The sequence below is a fragment of the Telmatherina bonti genome (genome assembly GCF_933228915.1).
Source record: "Telmatherina bonti genome assembly, chromosome: 20".
Lineage (NCBI taxonomy): Eukaryota > Metazoa > Chordata > Actinopteri > Atheriniformes > Telmatherinidae > Telmatherina > Telmatherina bonti.
Genome location: NC_136618.1, coordinates 16,506,934 through 16,527,696, shown reverse-complemented (window position 1 = coordinate 16,527,696; position 20,763 = coordinate 16,506,934). Strand labels below are relative to the sequence as shown.

Sequence of the window (20,763 nt, the reverse complement as noted above, 5' to 3'; positions counted from 1 at the left end):
GAATAGAAACAAAACACCTTACCATGTTTAGATATAGAGAGAATAAGCAGAAATAATCAGGTGTAAATGTGTTTTGGCTGCATTTTCATACAGATTACTGTCCATCCGATTGCCCTGATTTTCTATTTACATCGTTGTTTTAGAACTTTGGGGGATACAATTCTGTTCTGCGTCCTCGGGTGGTGGGGGAGTGGGTTGGCCGAGAGGAAGACGACGCAGACCCACTGGCAGCTGAGATGTTGCATCCGCCTGTTCCCCGGACCAAAACTGAAGTATGCTGGAGTAGAGAAAACAGCCCAGCTCGAAGGTCAGTGTCCATGTTCATTTGTGTCATTTGTACGTGTGAAATTGTGAATCCATTCACTAGAAATTAAGATGAAACTTCACAAAGCTCATGTTTGCTTTATGAAAATAGATTTGAATTTGTTTTTAAAGACCTTAGACTGTTTGAGGAATGCCTGTCTGGGTGGGTTGGATAATCCCATTTCTAAGGTGCAATCAAACTTGCTTGCCAGAAAACATCCTCAACCTAGTTTTAAATTAAAGCTAACCGCATTTCTGCACCCCCAGGCCAAAGGATAGGTTTGCTTTTTTATTTAAAAAATGCTTGTCTTCATCAGTGAAAGTGCTTCATACCACGAACTATTAAATCTTTTCTTTTTAAAATGGGAATCTACCGTGTTTTCTTTTTTTATATTAATCTTTTAGAAACTTTTTAGGATGCAAATATTTGAGCTCCTTTTGGGTTTCCCTGCCAGATGTTGGTGTTGTTTATACTTGTTTTTGTTATCCCTTTAGGAACTTCTCCATTACTAATAATACATTGGAAACTCTCTCATGGATACCTAAACTAGGTCCTAATAAGGCAAACTGTCATTTCTGGTTTCATGGTTCATTATTTTGGTGGGAATTGAGAATATAGTTATGCATGATTTGTTTCTGGTTAATTCCAGTGGCTTTTGTTCAGCCTAACTAAATGAATGGGAGGCAGTGTGATGTCTGGATAAGGAGAGCAATGCTAACTCTTCTGTATATTTCTATGTATGTGTACATCATGCAGTGCTGCTGCTGATGTGACTAATTGAAGAAGGATGGAAAATAAAACCATAAACTATGTGCAGGCCTTGGCTGACACATACGGATAATCTCATTAGGTCACTGTATGGTTGGATTATGGGGAGAAATCACTTAGTTAGAAGCTGAGCTGGAAGATATAGATGTGTGTGGGCTCACTTATGAACTCCATGCACATTTGTGTCAACCTATAAGAGGGAGAGACTAGTGCTGCTGTGTGTTTGGGTGATGCTTTTTCTCTTGAAACAATTTCAACAAGTCTTGAGTCCATTATTATTCTTGTCTGTTTGTGGACTTACAGTTAAAATGATTACACTGATCAACTGGAAAACTGGCACAACCTTCGCTACCTTCTCTTAAAATCCCATTTGATACGGCGCCTCTGGTATTTCAGACTGGAGGTTTCCTGTTTTTTCACATTTAATTGAAATTTTTGGCCACATCAATTTTGCCTCTTTTTTTCCCTATCATGTTGCTCTGACTCATCACAGGCCAATGTCAGGAGATAGTTGGTATCAGTTCTCCGTATGTAAAATAGAGGATAGGGCTCATTGGAAATGGTTTATTTTGATCAGCTAGTGGAATGAGACCTCATTCAGTAAAACATCTTTTTATATTATTCATTTTACCACCATCTAACACCGATTGCTCCAGCAGTTATAGGTTGTGATGAACAAAGGGGCAAAGTTGAGGACGTAAGTTCGACTTCCGAAGCTTTAAAGTACTCCACATGAGAAAGAAAGAGGGCAATGAAACAACACATTATAACAAAATGGAGAAATGGGAATGGGAAAGGTTAGAAAATGGTTAAAAAAATGGTGAAAAAGAATGAATAGAATATAAAGGATCCAAACAAGGTGTTAAACTCTGCACAAATTAATTTCTGTTGCGTGTTCAGGTTAATATCAGGATTCATGTGCAGTAACAGAGCTGGGTATAGATGAGAAATATTTGATGTAATTCACTTGTGGAAAAACAGCCCAGAGATGAGGAAAGAGATGATTATGGTGTGAAAGGAGGCAGGTAGGTAGGTAGGTCTGGATTCCTGACAGGAGCAAACAAATCCCGATTAGACGGAGGCTGAGGGAAATGACTGAGTAGCGGTAGTTAGAAATGGCCAAGGAATATTACCACAGTGAACAAACAATATGTCGATGATAGAGGGCCAAGGAGCAGGTATAAATGCTACTGCTAATTACAGATGAGGTGCAGGTGAAGATCCTGGTTGCCAGGGAAACGGGCACACCCACCACAGCAGAGACATGGATCACTACAAATTCTAGTGAAAAGAGATGGGTATTTAATTCAGTGGGTGTTTAAAAGTTTATATTTTTTAAGTTAAAGGGGGGGCAACGTATGCTCTGTATAAGCTGGGACTAGCTCATTTATTCATTTTTATATTGCTTTGTCCAATTAATGGTTGCAGGGAAGCTGGAGCCTATCCTAGCAATCATTAGGTAAGAGGCAGAGTACATCCTGGACAGTCACTCACACGGAGAATTTAGAGTGATCAATTAACCTGTCATGCATGCAACTCCACACAGAAAGGCCACTGCTCAGACCTTCCCCCAGCTGAGGCTCAAACCGGCAACCTTCTTGTGAGGCTGCAGTGCTAACAACTTCACCACCTTGCAGCCCACTATGTCATTTGGAGCCTTAAAAACTTGTAATCAATTCTTATTAAAATCAAGGCTATTATAAATATGAAGTTAAAGAGAGGCTCCAAATCCGGTGTGACTTTTGCTTTATTTTATTTATTTTGAGCAGCAGATAATGATAGGACTGCTCTTAACCCACATACAAGGAATTGCAAGACCTCCATCCCGCCCATTCACCCATCTATCCAGTTTTATTTCACCACCTGCTCAGGACTGGTTTGTAGGGTAAGCAGAGACCAAAATCTCCATCTTCTCAGACACCTCCTCCAGCGTTTCCCAGCAATCCAGCTGAGGGAAATGAATTCTTCAGCTGGATAATTCATAGTCGGTGTTTTGAGGCTTCTTCCCAGTGAGATACATCTGAATCAATTCCCCTTGAAGATATGTAGAAGGAATCTTGACCAGATCAACAAGGTTTTTTCAAGTGGAGGAGCTGTGACTGCTCTAAGCCTCTCACAGATGACTGACTTTCTACCTCTTTCCGCGAGGATGAACCTGACCACCCTTCAGGGGAAGCTTGTTTCAGTAAATCTCATGATTATTGTTGAGGCCTGAAACAGAAACTGACAAAAACTTCTTCTTTTGGCTCTTCTTTGTTTATATTCACTTTCATTGTGTAAAGGTTTGCTTTCAGGTTCAGAAGGACGGTATAAAATCACACCAAAACAGACCAGTTTTTCCCTCCCCAAAGAATTTGATAAGTGGAGGGGGAGAAGGAAAAAACAGCCAGGGAAAATGATTCATGTCCACAATTAGGCCAACAAATATAATTAATAATACCACACAGAGGTTGTAATGGAATACAGGTCATCTTTTGGCCCCTACCTATTAGCCTTAAATAGAACTCATTAAACAAAGATTAGCATCAGATGAATACTCTTCCGCCTCTACGCTTCCTACCCTCAGCCAGAGGGACATGAAAATTAATTTCTTCAGTATGCTGGTTGTTCAGAAACCAGCCTTCCTTACAACATCTTTCATTTGTTTCCTAATAAATCAGAGATGACATTTTTTTTTCTTTTTTTACCTGAAAAAAAATTTTTGGAATGGAAATATGAAGAGAAGTGCTTTATTTCTTTGCTCATGTTCATTGTTTTTAATTAAAAACAGGAGGAGAAATGTGAAGCTATATTCAGCCATCACCGTGCAAATAGAAATGGAGATTCATTCTGCGGAGAAATCGGGTCTTTCCACAGCTGGATCCCATCAGGATAGAAAACAGCAGCACATGATCATGTGTGAGAAATGTCAGCAGATACCTGTCAGGAGACAAGAAATGATGGGAAAAGAACATTTAATGTAAACAGAACTAGAATCCTTTTATTCTTTGACTCAGATGACTTCAGTATTAAAACTTTATTGTTCTCATGTTTGGATCTGATTTCCACCTCAGAAACTTGAAAGGATGTTCTCAACATCTCAAGGCTTATAAAATCCTGTCTCAACTACTTCTAAAACTGACGTCCGCTAAACTTTTAATAGTTTTTGGTTGGTGGTGCAACCGTTGCTCTGTTGCTCGTCTCTGAGTAATTACCCCACCTTATCTTCTGACTGCCAGACATTTACAGTTACATGTCCTCCACCTGCACAGCACTTCAAAAGACTGTATTTTGTGTCTAACACAACAAAGGGATGCAGTAATGCATAACATCTCCACATGGCTGACAAAAAAAAAAATAGTTCCACCTGCAGAATGCTTAGATACAGGACTGGACAGATTGGGATGAGACCAGTAACAACTGGAACCCAGTTCTGACATTGCCACATTACTCCTTTATCTTTCATGTACTTTGTAGAAGTCAGGGGCCACAATCTGAAGTCACAAACGGTTCAACGGTTTTGCTCATTCAGTCACTTATGTCGTGTTTTTTCCCCTTCAGCTTGAAGATGGAAGCAAAGGGAAAAGGGTTAAAGGAGCAGCAGCAGCATCACAAGAAGCTGCTGGCAGCCATGTTGTCCCAGGATTCCTTTGATTCAGTCAACAGCCCTGCCCCCTCTGTCGTTGAAGAAGAGATCGAGGATGAGGATGATGCCATGGAGCTTTTGGGTAATGTCAAAAACTGAAAGTACCTGCACACATTTATTTTAATTTAATCATGATCTCTCGGTGTAACTCTAAGAGTCCTGTGATACTAAGTTGCTGTGATGGTTTCACATGTGCATGTAGGTTCCACAGCTCTCCAGTTTAAACAAAAAAAAAAAAAAAAAAAAAAAGAGGAAAGGAGGAAGTTATGTATTGACAGGGAAGTTAAGATTGTAAAAGTAATCATTCACATGAAAGAAATGTATATGATGGAGATGACTTAATACTTTGGTTCTCAATATTTTTGGGCCATGACCAGCAAGATAACAAAGACTTGTGTTTGTGACCCCAACCCTCACACAGCAACTGAATGACTTGTGTGATGTATCAAATGGTCATCTTGCAGCCATCCTCTTTGTGTAATGCAGGAAAACTGTAAGAATCTTCATAAATAAGGAGGATGAAGTGTTTTTTGGTGGACTTAGTTCCCCACTGTCACAAGGCACCTACATGCCCAAAATCAACACTGAGATTATGCTAAATTCAGATTTTTATTGTGGCATGTGGACTAATTTTATTATTAATTTGTTAAGCAAATTAGGGTGGTAATTTCACAGATCTGTCTCTGCATGAATGGTTTAATTGTGTTTTGATAAAGATCCCAGATTTATTTGGTAAATAATACATTTATTTGGTAAATTTGATAAATGTAGGCTACCGTTTTTTGTTTTTTTTTAAATTATCTGGCGAACCCCTAAAATTATCTTGCGTCACCTGTAAGGGTCTTACACGCCAGTTAGAATAACTGGCTAGATAAGAGGGATGTATTAGAGATGTACACAAATGCAGAGGCAGTAAATGCGAGTACTGTAATGGCGGTTGAAATAACTTTTTACATAGTCTGTCAAGTCCACATATTCAGTCTGACATCTTGAGAATCTCAATGTAGCTTATTTTGATTTAGTCTTCACATTTGAGCACATGCTATCTTTATTCCCTAACGCCAGTTAGGTCACCTTGTGCCAAATTGAAATGATTAGCGGTGGGAAAAAAAGCACCTAATATGTACTTTTATGCCAAGTTTACTGGATGGTCTGACAGTCATGCAGATCCAGGATTTAATGGCCCTAAATTAAATCTGACACCTAAAATACTTTCTCTTGAAGCTCTTCTACTACTTCTCATTCTGTCTCTGTAATGTTGTAATCTTCATATGAAGGGGCGAATCTTGTAAATAGAGGAGCTTAAAATTACACTCCCTTGTACATATTTGGATGCAACAGGTGTTACAACATTTGAAATTTAAACAAAAGTTCACCGCTAGTCAAAGCTAACAGTTTAGCTTGTATACAAGCTGACTTCCAGGTGAGACAGTTTCACTTTGAGGAATAACAACCCACAACAGACTTGTTTAGCATCTCCACTGTAAATGCTAAAAGAGTACGTTGTGGGTTGTAGATTCTACAGTGACATGCGCTCCAATTATAGTGCTTCAGTGTGTCTCAAGTTGTCACTGTAGAGCTTTTGCTCTTCAGTGACACGCAGTCTACGTATGCCGTTGTTCCCTGCTCTTCTGTCACAGCTTTGATGTGTCTCTGCTTGTTAGCATCAGGGTCATCCAGAGGGTCACATTACTTTATTGATGTGCGGTGGTGAGTGCCTGCGGGTTGCACATACTTAAAGCAGCAATATATGCTCAGATGTCAGAGCTGTGCGGATTTCTTTTAAATGAAGTGCTTGTTTATTGTTAGTTGTTTTTTTTTATCAGCAAAGAAGGAACAAGAGATAAAAATGTTTATTAAAAAAAAACTGTAGTTGTTAATCTGATTTTAAGATCATTGAGGAATTTGACCAATGACTGCAATATATACACCATATCAAGCCTCTTCTCTACATAATTTAAATCCAGTTTGATCCTATAGATTCATTCCTGGTTTTAGATTTGCATGATTGCGTGTTTTTTATTGGTGTTAGAGTTACATCAAGTCCTGAATCTACTGCCAAAACTAAGTTTATGAATTAAGTTTATTTCTGAGAGTAATGTGGACCATTCCAGCACAAGCACAAATGAAACTTAGAAAAGGCACCATGTGTGATATTCTGCAGTTTCTGTTACGGCCCAACATTAGTTATGCCCTGGAAAATGGGTACAGATATGCAAATGTGCCCTAGGTGAGCAGTCAATTTTTATTACAAATGGTTAATGTGTACCACAGCTAGAAAATTGGTCAAATAAATGAAAGAGGAAAAAAATTTAGAGCCCATCTAATATCAAACCTTCATGGACAGTTAACATGGAACCAATATGGAACCAGTGGACAATACCAAGCACCATTCTAAAGATTTCTATAGAAATATCTACACCTTGGCTTTGAGTCAAGGAACCTTTAAGAAACTAAACACAAGGCTTTCTACTCTTTTGTTCCAGCCTCACACAGTCATGACCCAGGACAGCAGTACATAATAGTGATAAATATAACCATAAAGCACGATGCTGGTGGTCTGTGATGACCCTCCTTGATCATAACTCTGAAACATAGGCATATTCCCTCAGTGGCTCTACAATGCAGCCCAAAGCTGTAATTCAGAGGAAAGAATCAAGGTCATTCCTGATTCCTTGTCAAGGCCTGGTCATGGGGTTCTCCAGAGATACTGCTTCAGTTGTTGGCTGCCACACTGCATTACAGTTTAACAGTTGATACTACTAACATGTAGTAGCTCAAAAAAATGAAAGACCCTCTGTAGGATTCCTTAGCTTCATTCAGAACAAAGAAGTGCTTGGTACAAATTTAGTTGTTGTGACCAAATGCATCTCTGCTGAGACTTGGCAGAGATGGTAAGCCTGTGATTGTATATTGATCCCTGAAGAAGATATTAATTTTCTTCCCCTGCTGCTGTCCACATGAAGGTTAAAACATATAGTCAGTGGCTCAGCAGTGCTCCTGAAACTGCTCAGAGTTCAATTATGTGCTCAAGGACTCCAGGATGTGTTGAACTTTGCTTTAATGCAGCAAAAGCACCTTTTGGTATGGCTTGTAAAATGAACTTTTACCACTTAAATAATCTGTTTTTATATATTATGTATCATTGGGTTTCCGATAACATTAAAAAAAAAAGCATGCATGGTAATAAAATACTTTGCTATATTTTGAATATAGCAAATTTTGAAGTGTGAATGGTTGGAAGAATCTCTGTGTCAGCATTATGATGGACTCAACCCATCTAATGTAATCTAGGATTCGCCCCAACTGTCTAACCTTTTGTGGGATACAGCAGGAAAATGGATGGATGAATATCTTATCTCATGCAACAGGTCAGCTATTACAGCACCAGACAAACTTGGAGGATGTATGTTAAACATTTGCTTAGGCGGACCTCTAGTGGCGGAAATAATGCATCGCAGATTAGGTTTATGATTCCATAATCGTATTTTAATACATCTGACAGAAGAAAAAAAAAGAAAAAAAATCAGCACAGGTTTTCTAACTTCTAGCAAATAAATCTTGAAACTGCTCTTGGAGTAATATTTACTCATGATGCACATCACAAGTGTCTCCTTGTTTTACAGTTTTGCAGATTTGTTCATCACACCTGCTGATTAGCTTCTTGTTGAGCTGACCTCTGCAGTTAAGATATTTGTAAACCACAATATGGCAAGTAACTTAAAAGCAGGAAGTAAAAACAGTGTGGCTGTGATCAGTCAGAGCCATCCACATGTGGAGCTCAATGGTACAGTGAGCTTGAAACACACAAATTTCCACTAGGAGGCAGGAAAGGTACATAAATTTGTCCTTGTGTATAACGGCAACAACTTTTCTGAAAGGCTAAAATGTCTAATAAAAACAGGCTTATAAGATACAAAAAAGTAATCACCATTTTCATATTGAGCAGGGTTTTCCATGCTGGGTGTGTTACTGCCAGTACATGGATAAGATGCTTATGAAAAAAAATAAGATCTCTTGGAATGGTTTATAAATCTGCAAGCCAGAGTTTTCCCAATTTAATGCAGTTCTAAAACCAAAGGCATGACTTAAGCTTGAATTTGTTTCAGTGTCTTCCAAAAAATTTAGAATAATATCAGCTCAGGGGTTAATTCTCCCTTCATTCTCCGCTCACTTGAACAGTAAGGCACCCCTTTTTCCCTGTTGCTTTCATTAGTTCTGCGCTTAATATATACAACAGTCAAGCCATATTAAAAATAAATATGAGTCACACATTCTTGTAAAAACGCAGAAAAAACTGGATTCTGGCTTTCACTTGGGTGGTGGTGAGACTGACGTTTTCTACTTGTGTCCAAAAAAAAGAGCTTAGTTCAGTGTGTGGGGAGAAACACCCTATCTTATGACTTGCAGTATTATATTTATGTTTTATGGTAAGTTAATGCTATAAGCTTGGTGGCTCCCTGCTACAGGGTGGAACTGTTTCATTACAGACACATGCTTTTAAATCTCAAACATACTTTTTAAAAATACATATATGTTTAAAATATATTTAATTTAGATATATGCTGACAATGGGAAACATTACATGATAAGAATAGTGAGCTTTCATTCCCTTTTACCTTTATTCATCCTAAAGAATGGACAATGTGGGAGGGTTGAAGTCGAGACCATCTCACATATACATTTTATTTGTCCCAGGGGGTAACAGAGCTCGTCTCTGTGTAAAGCAACAGTATATGACAGTGAGCAGACCCCTCTGTGTGAGCCAGTAGACCCTTTCAGTATGTCATCTCTCTGGCGTGATTCCTGAAATAGGAGAGGAGGATGTAAGGAGAGCCGTGAAGGTTTGACAGGGACAAGATGTAGGCAAGATAAAGCTCTCTCAGTGACTTGGTGGATGAGTTACTGTAGCTGTGTGTGGCTCTTTTGTTTCAGTGTGTTATATCTTCTTTGATCAGGCGCTGCCTGCAGTATGATACAATAGACCTGAGTTTGAGCTGGAAAGGGAAAGTGAGACTTTTTTTTTTTTTAGTTTATCTTAAAGCAGCCTGAAATTGAACTGAATTGTTATTTGTGTAACTTCAATGGTCGACCAGCATCTAAGTGTGACCATAAGATTAAACATGAAATTTGTGGAGGACTTTTCATAACAGTCGTTACTTTTTGATCGGAAGCATTTATTAATTTAATAATGTTACAAAACAGGAGTGGACATCACATCAGGTTTATCCCAAAGATGGATCCTGGCATGTAAATTTTGAAGAAATCAAAAACTGACTATCAGACTTCATAGGCCTGTTATGGGTTAAAGCATGACGGTAGAATTTGAAACACACAAACACAACAAACTACAACACTTCTGGAACAGCGCCCTTTGGATGCATAAGGCAAATTTTGAGATGTTGGCCCACAATGTACAGCATCACCCATTGTTGAAACTAAACACAGCGTGTCAGCACACCGATCCCATACCACCTGTTTACTAGAACAGTGGGTAGCCATATTTTGGTGGTTGCTTTGGAGCATTTGGGAGGTTAAGGGCTTCGCTTGGGGGCCAACAGAGGTTCACCTCTTCTGCCCAAGGTGAAATCATTACATATATTCAGTTTGTCACACATTGCTTCTGCGTTTTAGCTTCATTTTTGTTCATTTGAACAACATGGTTTTAAGAACTTCATTACTGTATCTTCTAAACCTTTCAGATGGTGCACTTTTTTTTATTCATAGAAGGTATGGGTGCATTTCGTGATGCCAGCAGCCACACGTACACACACACACACACACACACACACACACACACACGAATGAATGCATACACTTCAATCACCTCCACTGCCTCCTTAACCTTTGTCGAAACAACTAAAGCCACAACAGTTACCTTGGAAACAATTTACACTGACAAAAACAAGGCATTATCATGGTGCATGATAATGCACCATGATAAAGCATGATAAAGCACTCGTATTTCAGTGATGAACATTTCTTCTACACTAAATCTTTTACTAAAGGTAGCAGCTTGGGCTGACCTCTGAGAGGGTTTGCCGGCCTGTTGGTACAAAGAACCTCCCCCAGTAAAAGAGTAACTGCGGCCAATTTGACGCCTATAAAAGTCTCCACGGTGCAGATGGACACGTTAATCGAGAGGCAAATTGCTCTGGTGTTACGGTAGTATTACTGGAAGCAACTGTGTTCAGGCAAGCAGACTACTGTGATCAGATTATAAATCTAGAGCTGGCTATTATGAGGCATGTGATCTAATACTAGCCAGCACCTCCTGTGTGCGTGCACCTTAGATGAGCTGAGAAGATAAATGGCATGGAAGCAAGCTGAATGGATACAGTGATGCTGTATTGTGGCTAGTGTAACCAGACAGAAACAAAAGATTACAGATAGGCATGCAAGTATGTAATCTGCAGATAGTGCTGTTATGTCACAGATGAAGAACTTGAATGAATAGATGCATTATGTTAGTCAGCTTAAAACGTCCCTGCTTTTTTGGTTTATCCTGTGTCTGTATTAGGATTTAGAAAAGGAATAGACTAGAGGGATTTCTAGGGTGTAATGTGTGTTTATGACTGTGAATGCAAAAGCTGAGTGGCATCTCCTTTCGTGTAACAGAAAAAACCCTGTATTCCACATACATTTTGTGTTTGTAGCTTTCCCCCTGCTGCTCCTTTCAACGTGCCTCCTTTTTAAAGGCACATTTTTCTTTTTAATTCCTTTGATTCCTGATTCTCTTCTTAATTCTGCCAATAATTACCATCATTTGTTTTGAACTGTAGATGGCAACCTTTATCCTGGCAGACATATGTTTTGGTATACATGATGCCATACATTCTTTCTTCAGGGACTGCAGCCAAGTATAATGACTGGCATTGTGATCCATCAATACATCAAGCTGCTGTGTCTACAGCAATGGTCTAATCTCAGTTATATTTGCGGTTAGAAAGTGAGTTAAAACGAGGCTTGCACCAAGGCCTGTGATAAGACTTTCCACAGACCTCAGAGCTGTGATGTTACCCCCGCTCATGTGTGTCCCCATCTGATTCTGATCAGGGATTTTACTGCGGCACTCAGAGCTGCAAAGGCTTCAGGCCTAACAGTCATATTTTTTTAAAGCTTGGAGGAGAGAGAGGCTCAGAGTGAGGGTGCCATTGAAAGCCGAGACATAATTACAATATGTAAGTTGGAATACTGTTTTTATTACCAAGCCAAACAAATGTGACTCTGTCGAGAATCCCATCAAAGATGTCTGTGTGACAACAAACCGCCAAGTGGAGGCATTATGTTCAGTGTTTAATGAAACACAAATGCTGGTTGTATGTGTGAGGGCAGCAGAAGTGTGAGGTCTGCAAGTGTCACTGCATTTGTTGCTGTCTGCCCTTTTTATCTGCACGTCTGAGTGCGCCACTCATACATGTGGGTCGCTGCATGTGAGCAAGTACAGCTTTTGGCTGTACACCGTAAGGAGCAAAGCATCTGCCACATACAGACTATTAATTAGAGCCCAGTGTTTTGTGGTTACGCGGCGTCGCTGCTCATGAAAGAATGGAAAATTCAATTATTTCACTCAGATGAGACACAGTAAATCAAGCCACTTGATTAAACGCTGTGGAACCAATGTGGGGTGACTGTTGAAGTGTGTGTTTCGGTATGCATGTCCCTCCATGTGTGCGGTAGTGCTTTGGATGATTCCGCCCTATATATATATCTGTCAACGCATCATCTGAGAAGGTGTACATTAAGTTATTTGTGAAGTTGGTGCGCTAATTATGACTTCAGCTCTGCTTTTAGATATACGGAAGCAAGAAAGAGCCAGTCAGTTCGTCGCTATTTAAACAACATTAAATTACATGGAAACTTACAGAGAAGCTGCACACAAACACGTTTTCTGTGCACTCTGCTCCACTTCTCTCTGGCTTCACTTGTGAGTGAGTGATTGCGGCACGGAATTCCTCGTCGCTCATGCCTTTTGTTGGAATTGCATCGCTTGAATAGTTTCCATTTCTTCCTTCCTCCTACTCTGTACACCTACCCACCTCCCCAACCCACCATTTGCAGACTCATTTTATTTATTGGGGGGGGGGGGGGTAGCACGCATGGCTGCCTTGGTGCCCAGGGAGTGGAAATGTGATGGGCTGACAAACAGGCAAGTGTGGACAGATGTTTGTTGTGTCTAGACAGAGGCCTGGGAAGCTGTCATGGTCCCGGGGTAAACTGGTCCTGCAGGAGAGGCACTGTACACTTATCATGGTGGTATTGTGTGGGAGCTATACTAAGTTCATACTCTTTACATTCACTCTTGTAAGTGTAAAGAATATGCAAACACTTGACCAAGCAGACAGAAAAAAAAGCACGTTTTAGTGTCAACCTATGGAGCATTTGGTGTAAACACCAAATATTAACTGCCTTTTCATGTGCAAATTCTGACTTGGTTTATGTCCAGTTTACATAATGTGTTAGGCAGTTTATCATTAATTTTTGCTGTTGCATGATGTAACCTAGACAACAGTAGGATGTGAATCTAACAAAAACTCACGATTCAGTTTGATTCTTCTTTTTTGGGGTGATGATTCGATTCAGAATCGATTCTCAGTTCATACAGATTTTTGATTCATGATCAAGACACTTAAGTAACAAAAGGTGCGAATTTCCCAAGTAACTTCATTCTTCTATAAGCTAGAAAGAACTGAGAAATAATGGGAGCAAATTTGAGTTAAATTGCAACATGTACAAAAATTTCTTTGCTAGTCATTTTTCTTCATTTCAATAAAGTAAAAACAACACAGTAGCCAGACCCTCATTCTGCTGCTATAATGACCAAGAAGACAAGTAAAAAGATCAATAAAAACCATACAAATGCCAAAAAAAATTATAATCAACTATTTTTATTTATTTGAAAAGAAAATATTTTTTTCTTTTTGAACAAAAATATTGATTTTAAAATTGTGAAGCAAAAAAATCCAGATTTTCGATTTTTTTTTTTTTTTATTCATTTCCCCACCTCAAGACAACAGTAAACATTTGAAATAACTTTCCTTTAAATCCTTGTTGAACCAAGAAAATAACAAATCAATGCTCAGAAGGTCAAACTTGACTTCAGCATAAGTCCTCTTGAAAAATAAAATATTTTTGCAGCACTGTTCAGGACCCTTGTCAAGAAACTGACTAGAATGATTCAGAATAACTTTTTTTTTTTTTTTTACTCAAGTACAAAAACGTACAAAGCCAAAATGCTAAGTTGCATCTTGGCTTTGTACTTTTTGCACTCACTGATCTATTAGATCATACAAGAACTCTTCTTTACGGTGCTGCTTCAGTTCATTTCTTTATGTACAGCACTCTAATGCTCACACCAAAGCATTTCAGTTGTGTGGTCTAGACTTTGACTGGACTTCTGCAACATCTTTATTCTTTTTCATTTCAGTCATGCTATTGTAGATTCGCTGCTGTGCTTTGAAATATTGTCCTGTTGCACAACCCACTTTGTGCTAAGCTTTAGCTGTCAACCAGATTACCCTCACAGTTAGCGACAGAAAACTTTGCTAAACAGAGGATGGTTGACTTAATAAATGTATGTGGCTGCAAAACAGTCCCAAAACATCAGCCCTCTCCTGCCGTGCTTGACAGCTGGTATGAGGTGTTTGTGCTGGTATGCTGTTTTCAGTTTTCAGCAAGTGGCGCTTAGCATCAAGTCCAAATATCTCCAGTTTAGTCTCATCGGTTAAAAGGACAGTGTATCTTGTGGTTTGTTCAGAATAAACTTTGCAAGCTTTTTGTTGGAGAAAGGGCTGTCTCTATGCTTTTTCTGTTTGTACTGTCATTAGTTTATACATATAACATGTTAACTAAGGGCTGTAGAGTCTGACACACAACTTTTGGATTCTATTTTGCAGCTTCTTCATCTTTTCTGAATTTATATGATCTAACTTTTTTGTGATAGTTTTTTGTGATAGTTTTTACCTGATAGTCCACTCCAATGCCTCAAATTGGTATAATGACAACGGTCCTCAGTGCAAATAATACTTAGATAATGTACATAATGTATGCCAAAAAACTGTTTCTTTGTTAGGATTATTAAATTGACTTAACACAATTGAACACTCCAGACTAATATATTGACAAAGTCGTTGTTTCAACAGAGGGGCTCAAAGTATATTTGATTATCAGGACCTGGCTCCATTCAGGGTGAACTAGGTCTAATTTATTCATACAATTTGGTTTAGTTTTTGTCAAATACAAAATCATATGGTTTAATGCATATATTCTTTCTCATTTATCCGAGATTGTAGTTAATCCATTTTAAAGCTAATCTGATCAAATGCTTTCTTTTTGTGTTCTGATATGTAAAACTTATAGGTCATTTTTTAATAACAATAACAAAAGCTCGACACTCACAATCCGAACACACACAATGTTAGAGATAGCATTGTGTCTAATTTGTTACAAACACATAAACTAAAAAAAAATCCATTTGCAGGTTTATCTGCCTGACTTCAAATGCTACCGTCTGTCCTCTTGTCAAGCTAAAATGGTTAGATTAGATTATTGTGTTTGAGAAGAAAATGTTACTACTGAATTCTACTTGTTTCAGCTTCTGCTATATTTCTTTCATGGAACCTTTAATCTGTTTTCTTGTATGGGATGCACTCCAGACAAAAGACTCTGTTTACCTCGGTGACCTTTGAGTGTCTGAGATGAGTTTTATTTTCCTTCAAACACACAGGCCTTTCTCAGCTTTAGTGTGTTGCATTGTTTGCACCCGATGGAATAAGTCGAAAAGACAAAGCGGGAGTTGAGGTGACAAGCAGCTGTGCACACTGAGGTCATGTTCTTTTTCAGGGTCAGGGCCGTTTGCTGATGTTCGTTTTGTATTTCATGAAAAGCTCTGTTCTCGCAAGTGAATAATTCCAACTGTCAAGTAATGATTTGTGTCACAGGTTATGACCCAAAGAAAATCCGGCATGCCACATTAGATGGTCGCCAAAAAAGGGGTTATAGCTAGAAGGGAAAGAAGCGGGAATGAATGAGGAGAAAAAAGGAAACGCGTGATGGCACCAAATTGAGCAGTTCCCACGACCAGAAAATTGCCCAAATCGCTGGTGGCTGTCTTTGTCCCCACCCCCTTCAATGCATTCCATGATGAATGGGACATTTAATATTGCCCTGCTTAAGGGTATTACCGGAATGTGGCTTATCTGCCCTTCTCAAAACACTACAACAACCATTTTCTGGTGGTGTGTGTAGGAGGGACACCGCTGATGTCAAAGATCATGATGTAAGAAAACTAATAAGCTTAAGACTAAATAAGGACCTTATTTGTTGTTGATTATTTTAAGCTGTGGATTGTAATACAGGGACACAAGTATGAAGAATAGAACTGTCATTTGTCATTTTTTTGTCTGATGGTTGATTTTTGTAAAGTAGGCAAAACGAAACAACAATTATCATTTAGTAATTCATGTATTATTAAAAATTCCCCACAAAATTTGCGATGACCAAGTGGTAGCACAAAACAAGGTGAATTAGCTAATCTTTCTTTTTGCAACTCTAACTTGAAGAAGTTTCTTTTAAAGGCACTTCAAACAATTCTCTACCAGTTTCTCATAAAAGCTGACTCGGTTGTTTTTTCTCACAAACAAGCAGTGGCACCGCAGAATTACTCAAGTTTAACTTTGTTATCTTACTCAAGACAGGGTTCGGGAACACCAAAAAATTGCATCAACAGAGGAAGAATCAGTAACTCACCAGTGTCAACAGAACTCTTCAACTGGAACAAAAATGACACCTAACAGACTGGTTGTTGCTTAGTCAGCCCTTTCTTGTTGTTTTTGCCTGTGCATTGGAGTTTGTTAAATAATTCATAGTAGCCTACGATAACAAGTCAGGATAGACTGACAGATTATACTGAAGTACTGTGTTTAGATGTCTCATTCCCAGTTATTTCCTAATGTCCAATGGAGACAGGAGACAGAGGATGTTTTGGGATTTCTGCCGTGCTGATGGATGGAGGGAGAGAGTTCTCATGAGCAAGTGCCACCCAATCTAATCCAGGTGATTAGTCATGCAATCTCCTATTGCAAGGTGTGAGCCCCCCCAACCCCTGTCAAAACCAGGGGGAACGTAATATTATCCCAAAGAAACATCAGTGTTGGTTTCAAATAACAAGAAACACACGTCTGACACTTCATATGTAAGAAAAACTAATTAACAACAAAAGGCAAGCGTGTCCTGAATGTGACTTTTTCCTTCAGGCACAAATATTATTATGGTCACCATTAAAATAGTTAATTCTACATTAAACAGTGTGAAGAAAAAAAGTTTGAAAAAGTCATTGAAGTCCAAAACACACACTTGGTATTTATTCTCACAGACAGATGTGTGACAGAAAGTACAGCAATATGTTTAATCCCATGGATGCATTAAAAACCAGAATGGTTTGGCTCATTCAGATGCTTCACTCTGACTCTGATTACCAGTTAATTACCAGTTACATGTCTTTGCTGTGCTTCAGACACGTTGACCTCGTATTATCCTGCAAGTCTGTTCTGTCATAAATGTGGTTATTGGTTTAATTTGATCTTTCTCTCACTATCATCCTTGTAGCGTGTCAAAGGAAGTGGTGTGTAAATGTGCTCTGGATGTTGGCTTGATGTTGAAAATTCACCAGGGTGATAAGACAGCTGATTCTGCTCAAGCTTAAATTCTACTCAAATGTTCAATTTTCAGTTGCTTCATGTGGACAGTGTGTCAACTCGTAGGAAACAGCTGTGGTTCGAGAAAAAGCAGATGTCTTCGAAAATGGTGGGAATGTAGGGAAAAAAATTAAATGCATTTTATTTGAAAGTTTGAGAAAAGTATTTAAATACTGTCTGCACCTGTTAACTCTACATGCTCAAAACAGCTGCTTGTCCACAACAGAGGAAAATAAACAATAAGAAACTAGCCCTTAAAGTTTTAGCGTGTTTGACACATATGGACTTCTTTAGTATAAGACGAGAGGCTCTACAGTTTGTGCGAGTGCTCCACAGGGACTGTTTGAGGACACAGAAAGATCAGAAAGAAGCCAGTTTCCAGCTCTCCACTTTCCTCCCACCTCCGTATTCTCACACATATTTTCTCACCCTCTAAATTGTTTACCCTCGTTTGACCTCAGCCTGTTGCCCTTCCTTTTTCTCTTTTGCCATGACGAGGCACTGTCGCCAATTCTTCAACATCGTTTCTCTAGAAAGAGATTTCTGGGTGATAAGAGGAGTCATAAAGTTAGATATTGACACATTCTCGAGAATGCCTGTGGGGATGGCATGCATATGAGAGAACACCTCCGTTTTGGCCAGAGCGATAATGTTTACCTACTAAGATGGCCCTGTTTGCTTCTTTGGCTCTTAGCTGATTGTCAGCACAGGCAATCAAAGTATGATTAATGGCTGTCCTCTCTGTCTCATGCTTTCTCTCCACCTTCCTTGTTTTGCTTCTCCCTCTTGTTTTTCTGTGTGTTACTCCCTCTGCTCTCAGAGGACCTGGATGACCTGCGAATGGAGGGTGTGACAGGGCTGGCTCCATCTGGCAGCAAGTTCAGCCAGGGACGCAGCTCCTATCAGTCGGAACCACAGGCCAAAGTTACACTCAACATCTGCTCTAGGTGTGCCAGGTAAATGTTTCCCCCTTCTCTGTAGCTTTGCAGCAGAATTGATCACCTCTTGCGAAGATTTAGAAGAAGTGGTTTGACATTTACAAAAATACTCCTGTTTGATTTCTTGCCAAGAGTCAGACAAACGGATCAATACCACTCGCATAGCTGTCCACTCTGCTTTGTATTAAGATTGGAGGGAGGCATAAACAAAACAAGCAGCTGTTTTACAGAGGGTTGAGTTCTTTTACTGCACTTGGCCAAGAAACAGTTCAGTTTATATACCCATGTAGAACTGCAACATGTCGTGTTTACCAGACCTGTAAATGTCCTCACCATCAAAAACTCTGCAAGAATCAAAACACATTTATGTCCCAGTATGGGGAGCTAAAAATGTGGCTTGTCAATTTAAGCAGGAGAAGCAATGCTCAATAGATAAACAATAAAATGTTAAATAGATAAAAAAAATAAAAAATAAAAAAAAAGATAGATTAATGAATCAAGCACAAATATGCACATGACATACAAGAAGATAAAAATGCAGATGTCAGCAACAAATCATGCTGTTGTTCATACGATTGCAAGTTATACTGTTGAATGATATAGGAATGAGCACAAAAGGGTAGTAAAACAGTCCCAGCCTAATGTCACACGGGTGTAAAGTCTTGACAGCAGTTGAGATGAAAAACTTGCCGTAATGCTCTTGAGGCATCATGAAAATGGGAAAAAATGACAGACTTGTGACAGACACATTCAAGCTGCATGTGCAACTTGCATTTAACAAATGGTTCCACGTCTGTGTGACTGCATGTTAAGCAAGCTGTACAGCACTAATTGATAATTACTGTGTCAACATTCTCTTGGTCCTTTCCTGGTATAACTACAGTTAAACTTGGATATTCTTGTCATTTTAATATAAAGACATTTCAAATAAACATCACACATTTCATTAACTCCCTACTTTGAAACATTAATGTGGTTAATCTTTGCATATTCTCTGCATGTTCCCTCAGTTTAGCAGAAACAATTTTGTTTATATAAACAGTTAGTGAAAGCTTTCCTTTGTACCACCATTTGTCCCCTGCATCAAGTCACTGGATGAATGGCTTAGATACAGGACTTTCACATTCGTGTATTTGGTTAACTTTAGGCACCAAAACTGCTTGGTTTCAGAAAACAGTCATGGTTTAATAGACATGCCTGCAACATTAGAATTCCTGAATAAAACAATTATGAGACACTTTCTCTTCTGATAAGGTGATGCTATTACTGTTTTGATTTTTTTCCCAACCCTTTATTTCTTCTCTTTTCTGGGTCATGACCTCTCCAAGTCCCCACCCTCCATTTCCCCTCAATCTGCACTTGTATCCCAGGTAAAGAAGAACAGTGTCATGTCTCTAGTCCATTCCAGTGTTGCTTGTTTTCACAGTTCTTACACGGATAATCGTCTCCATTATCATCATGTCTCCCTTTATCTTCCTTTTTCTTCTGACACATTTCCTGATCCCCTTCATGATCTACAGCTATAGTGTAGTGCTCAGATTTCTAAGGTTTGGTTGTAATACCACAGGCAAGTATGGGCAGAACTTTTTCTTGATGCCAGTCGAAGATAAACGAGTATCTTCCATTATGAGACACCAAGCACACATCTGCCGGTGTAGCCATCACTGTTTGGGGTTTGTTTCCCAATCTTCTTTCATTCATGCAGCTTATCAGTTTTGTTCCACACACACGCTCTGGGATATTGTTGCAGGTTTTGCAAGAGGATGAATGCTATCTCTGGGTTCTTTTTGGTAGTTTATTGACTTGATGTTACTAAGCAAACTTTACTTTCTTTTTTTTCTGTTTTTCTTCTGTCTTCCTCTCTTCTGCTGGTTCAGATAAAATTCCTCATTCATTATTTCTGTTTCTATAACTACATCTTTGTCTCGTTTTATTAGCCAAGGATATGTAGTATTTGTCAGGAATTTCTGAGAAAAAATGGCAGTCATAGTCAGTCAGAGGGAAAAATGATGTTAGCATGGCATCTTTTGTCCACCAACATAGATAGCAACGTATGATTGTCCTTAAAATCGTACATGCAGAGAGCTGTGAACAGAGGACAGTCGAGGCAGAGGTCTTCCTTCTACGAGTCTGTGAAGGACATGCAGAAGCAACATTATAGCTGGTTCTGTACTGCTCCCCCTCAAGCTAATTTTGCAACAAAAAATACTTCATATGCTGCTCAACATAAAGGACAACACTGCACAACATAGATCTTGGATAATGTACTTTTTTCAGTCAGAGGCTTCTTCAGCTCAATTGTAATGTCTCAAGTCATTCCTTCCTACAGCAGTTTTAACACACAATGAATTTGTAGATGGGTAAAAAGCTGAGTGTAAAAAGATTCCTGACACGCCACATGTACATGGTTGTATGTGTTTGAACATGCATTTA

General features: G+C 39.0%; 1 protein-coding gene across 1 annotated transcript in view; it reads left to right on the top strand.

Moving 5' to 3' along the window:
- The window catches only part of cUnh8orf34 (chromosome Un C8orf34 homolog), a gene marked incomplete at both ends in the record, with an annotated part of 65,824 nt that overhangs the window by 24,545 nt on the left and 20,516 nt on the right, over positions 1 to 20,763 (top strand). The window contains 3 exon segments of the mRNA XM_079259634.1: positions 144 to 307; positions 4,613 to 4,779; positions 18,213 to 18,348. Of these exon segments, the coding sequence (XP_079115760.1) occupies positions 144 to 307; positions 4,613 to 4,779; positions 18,213 to 18,348 (467 nt within the window).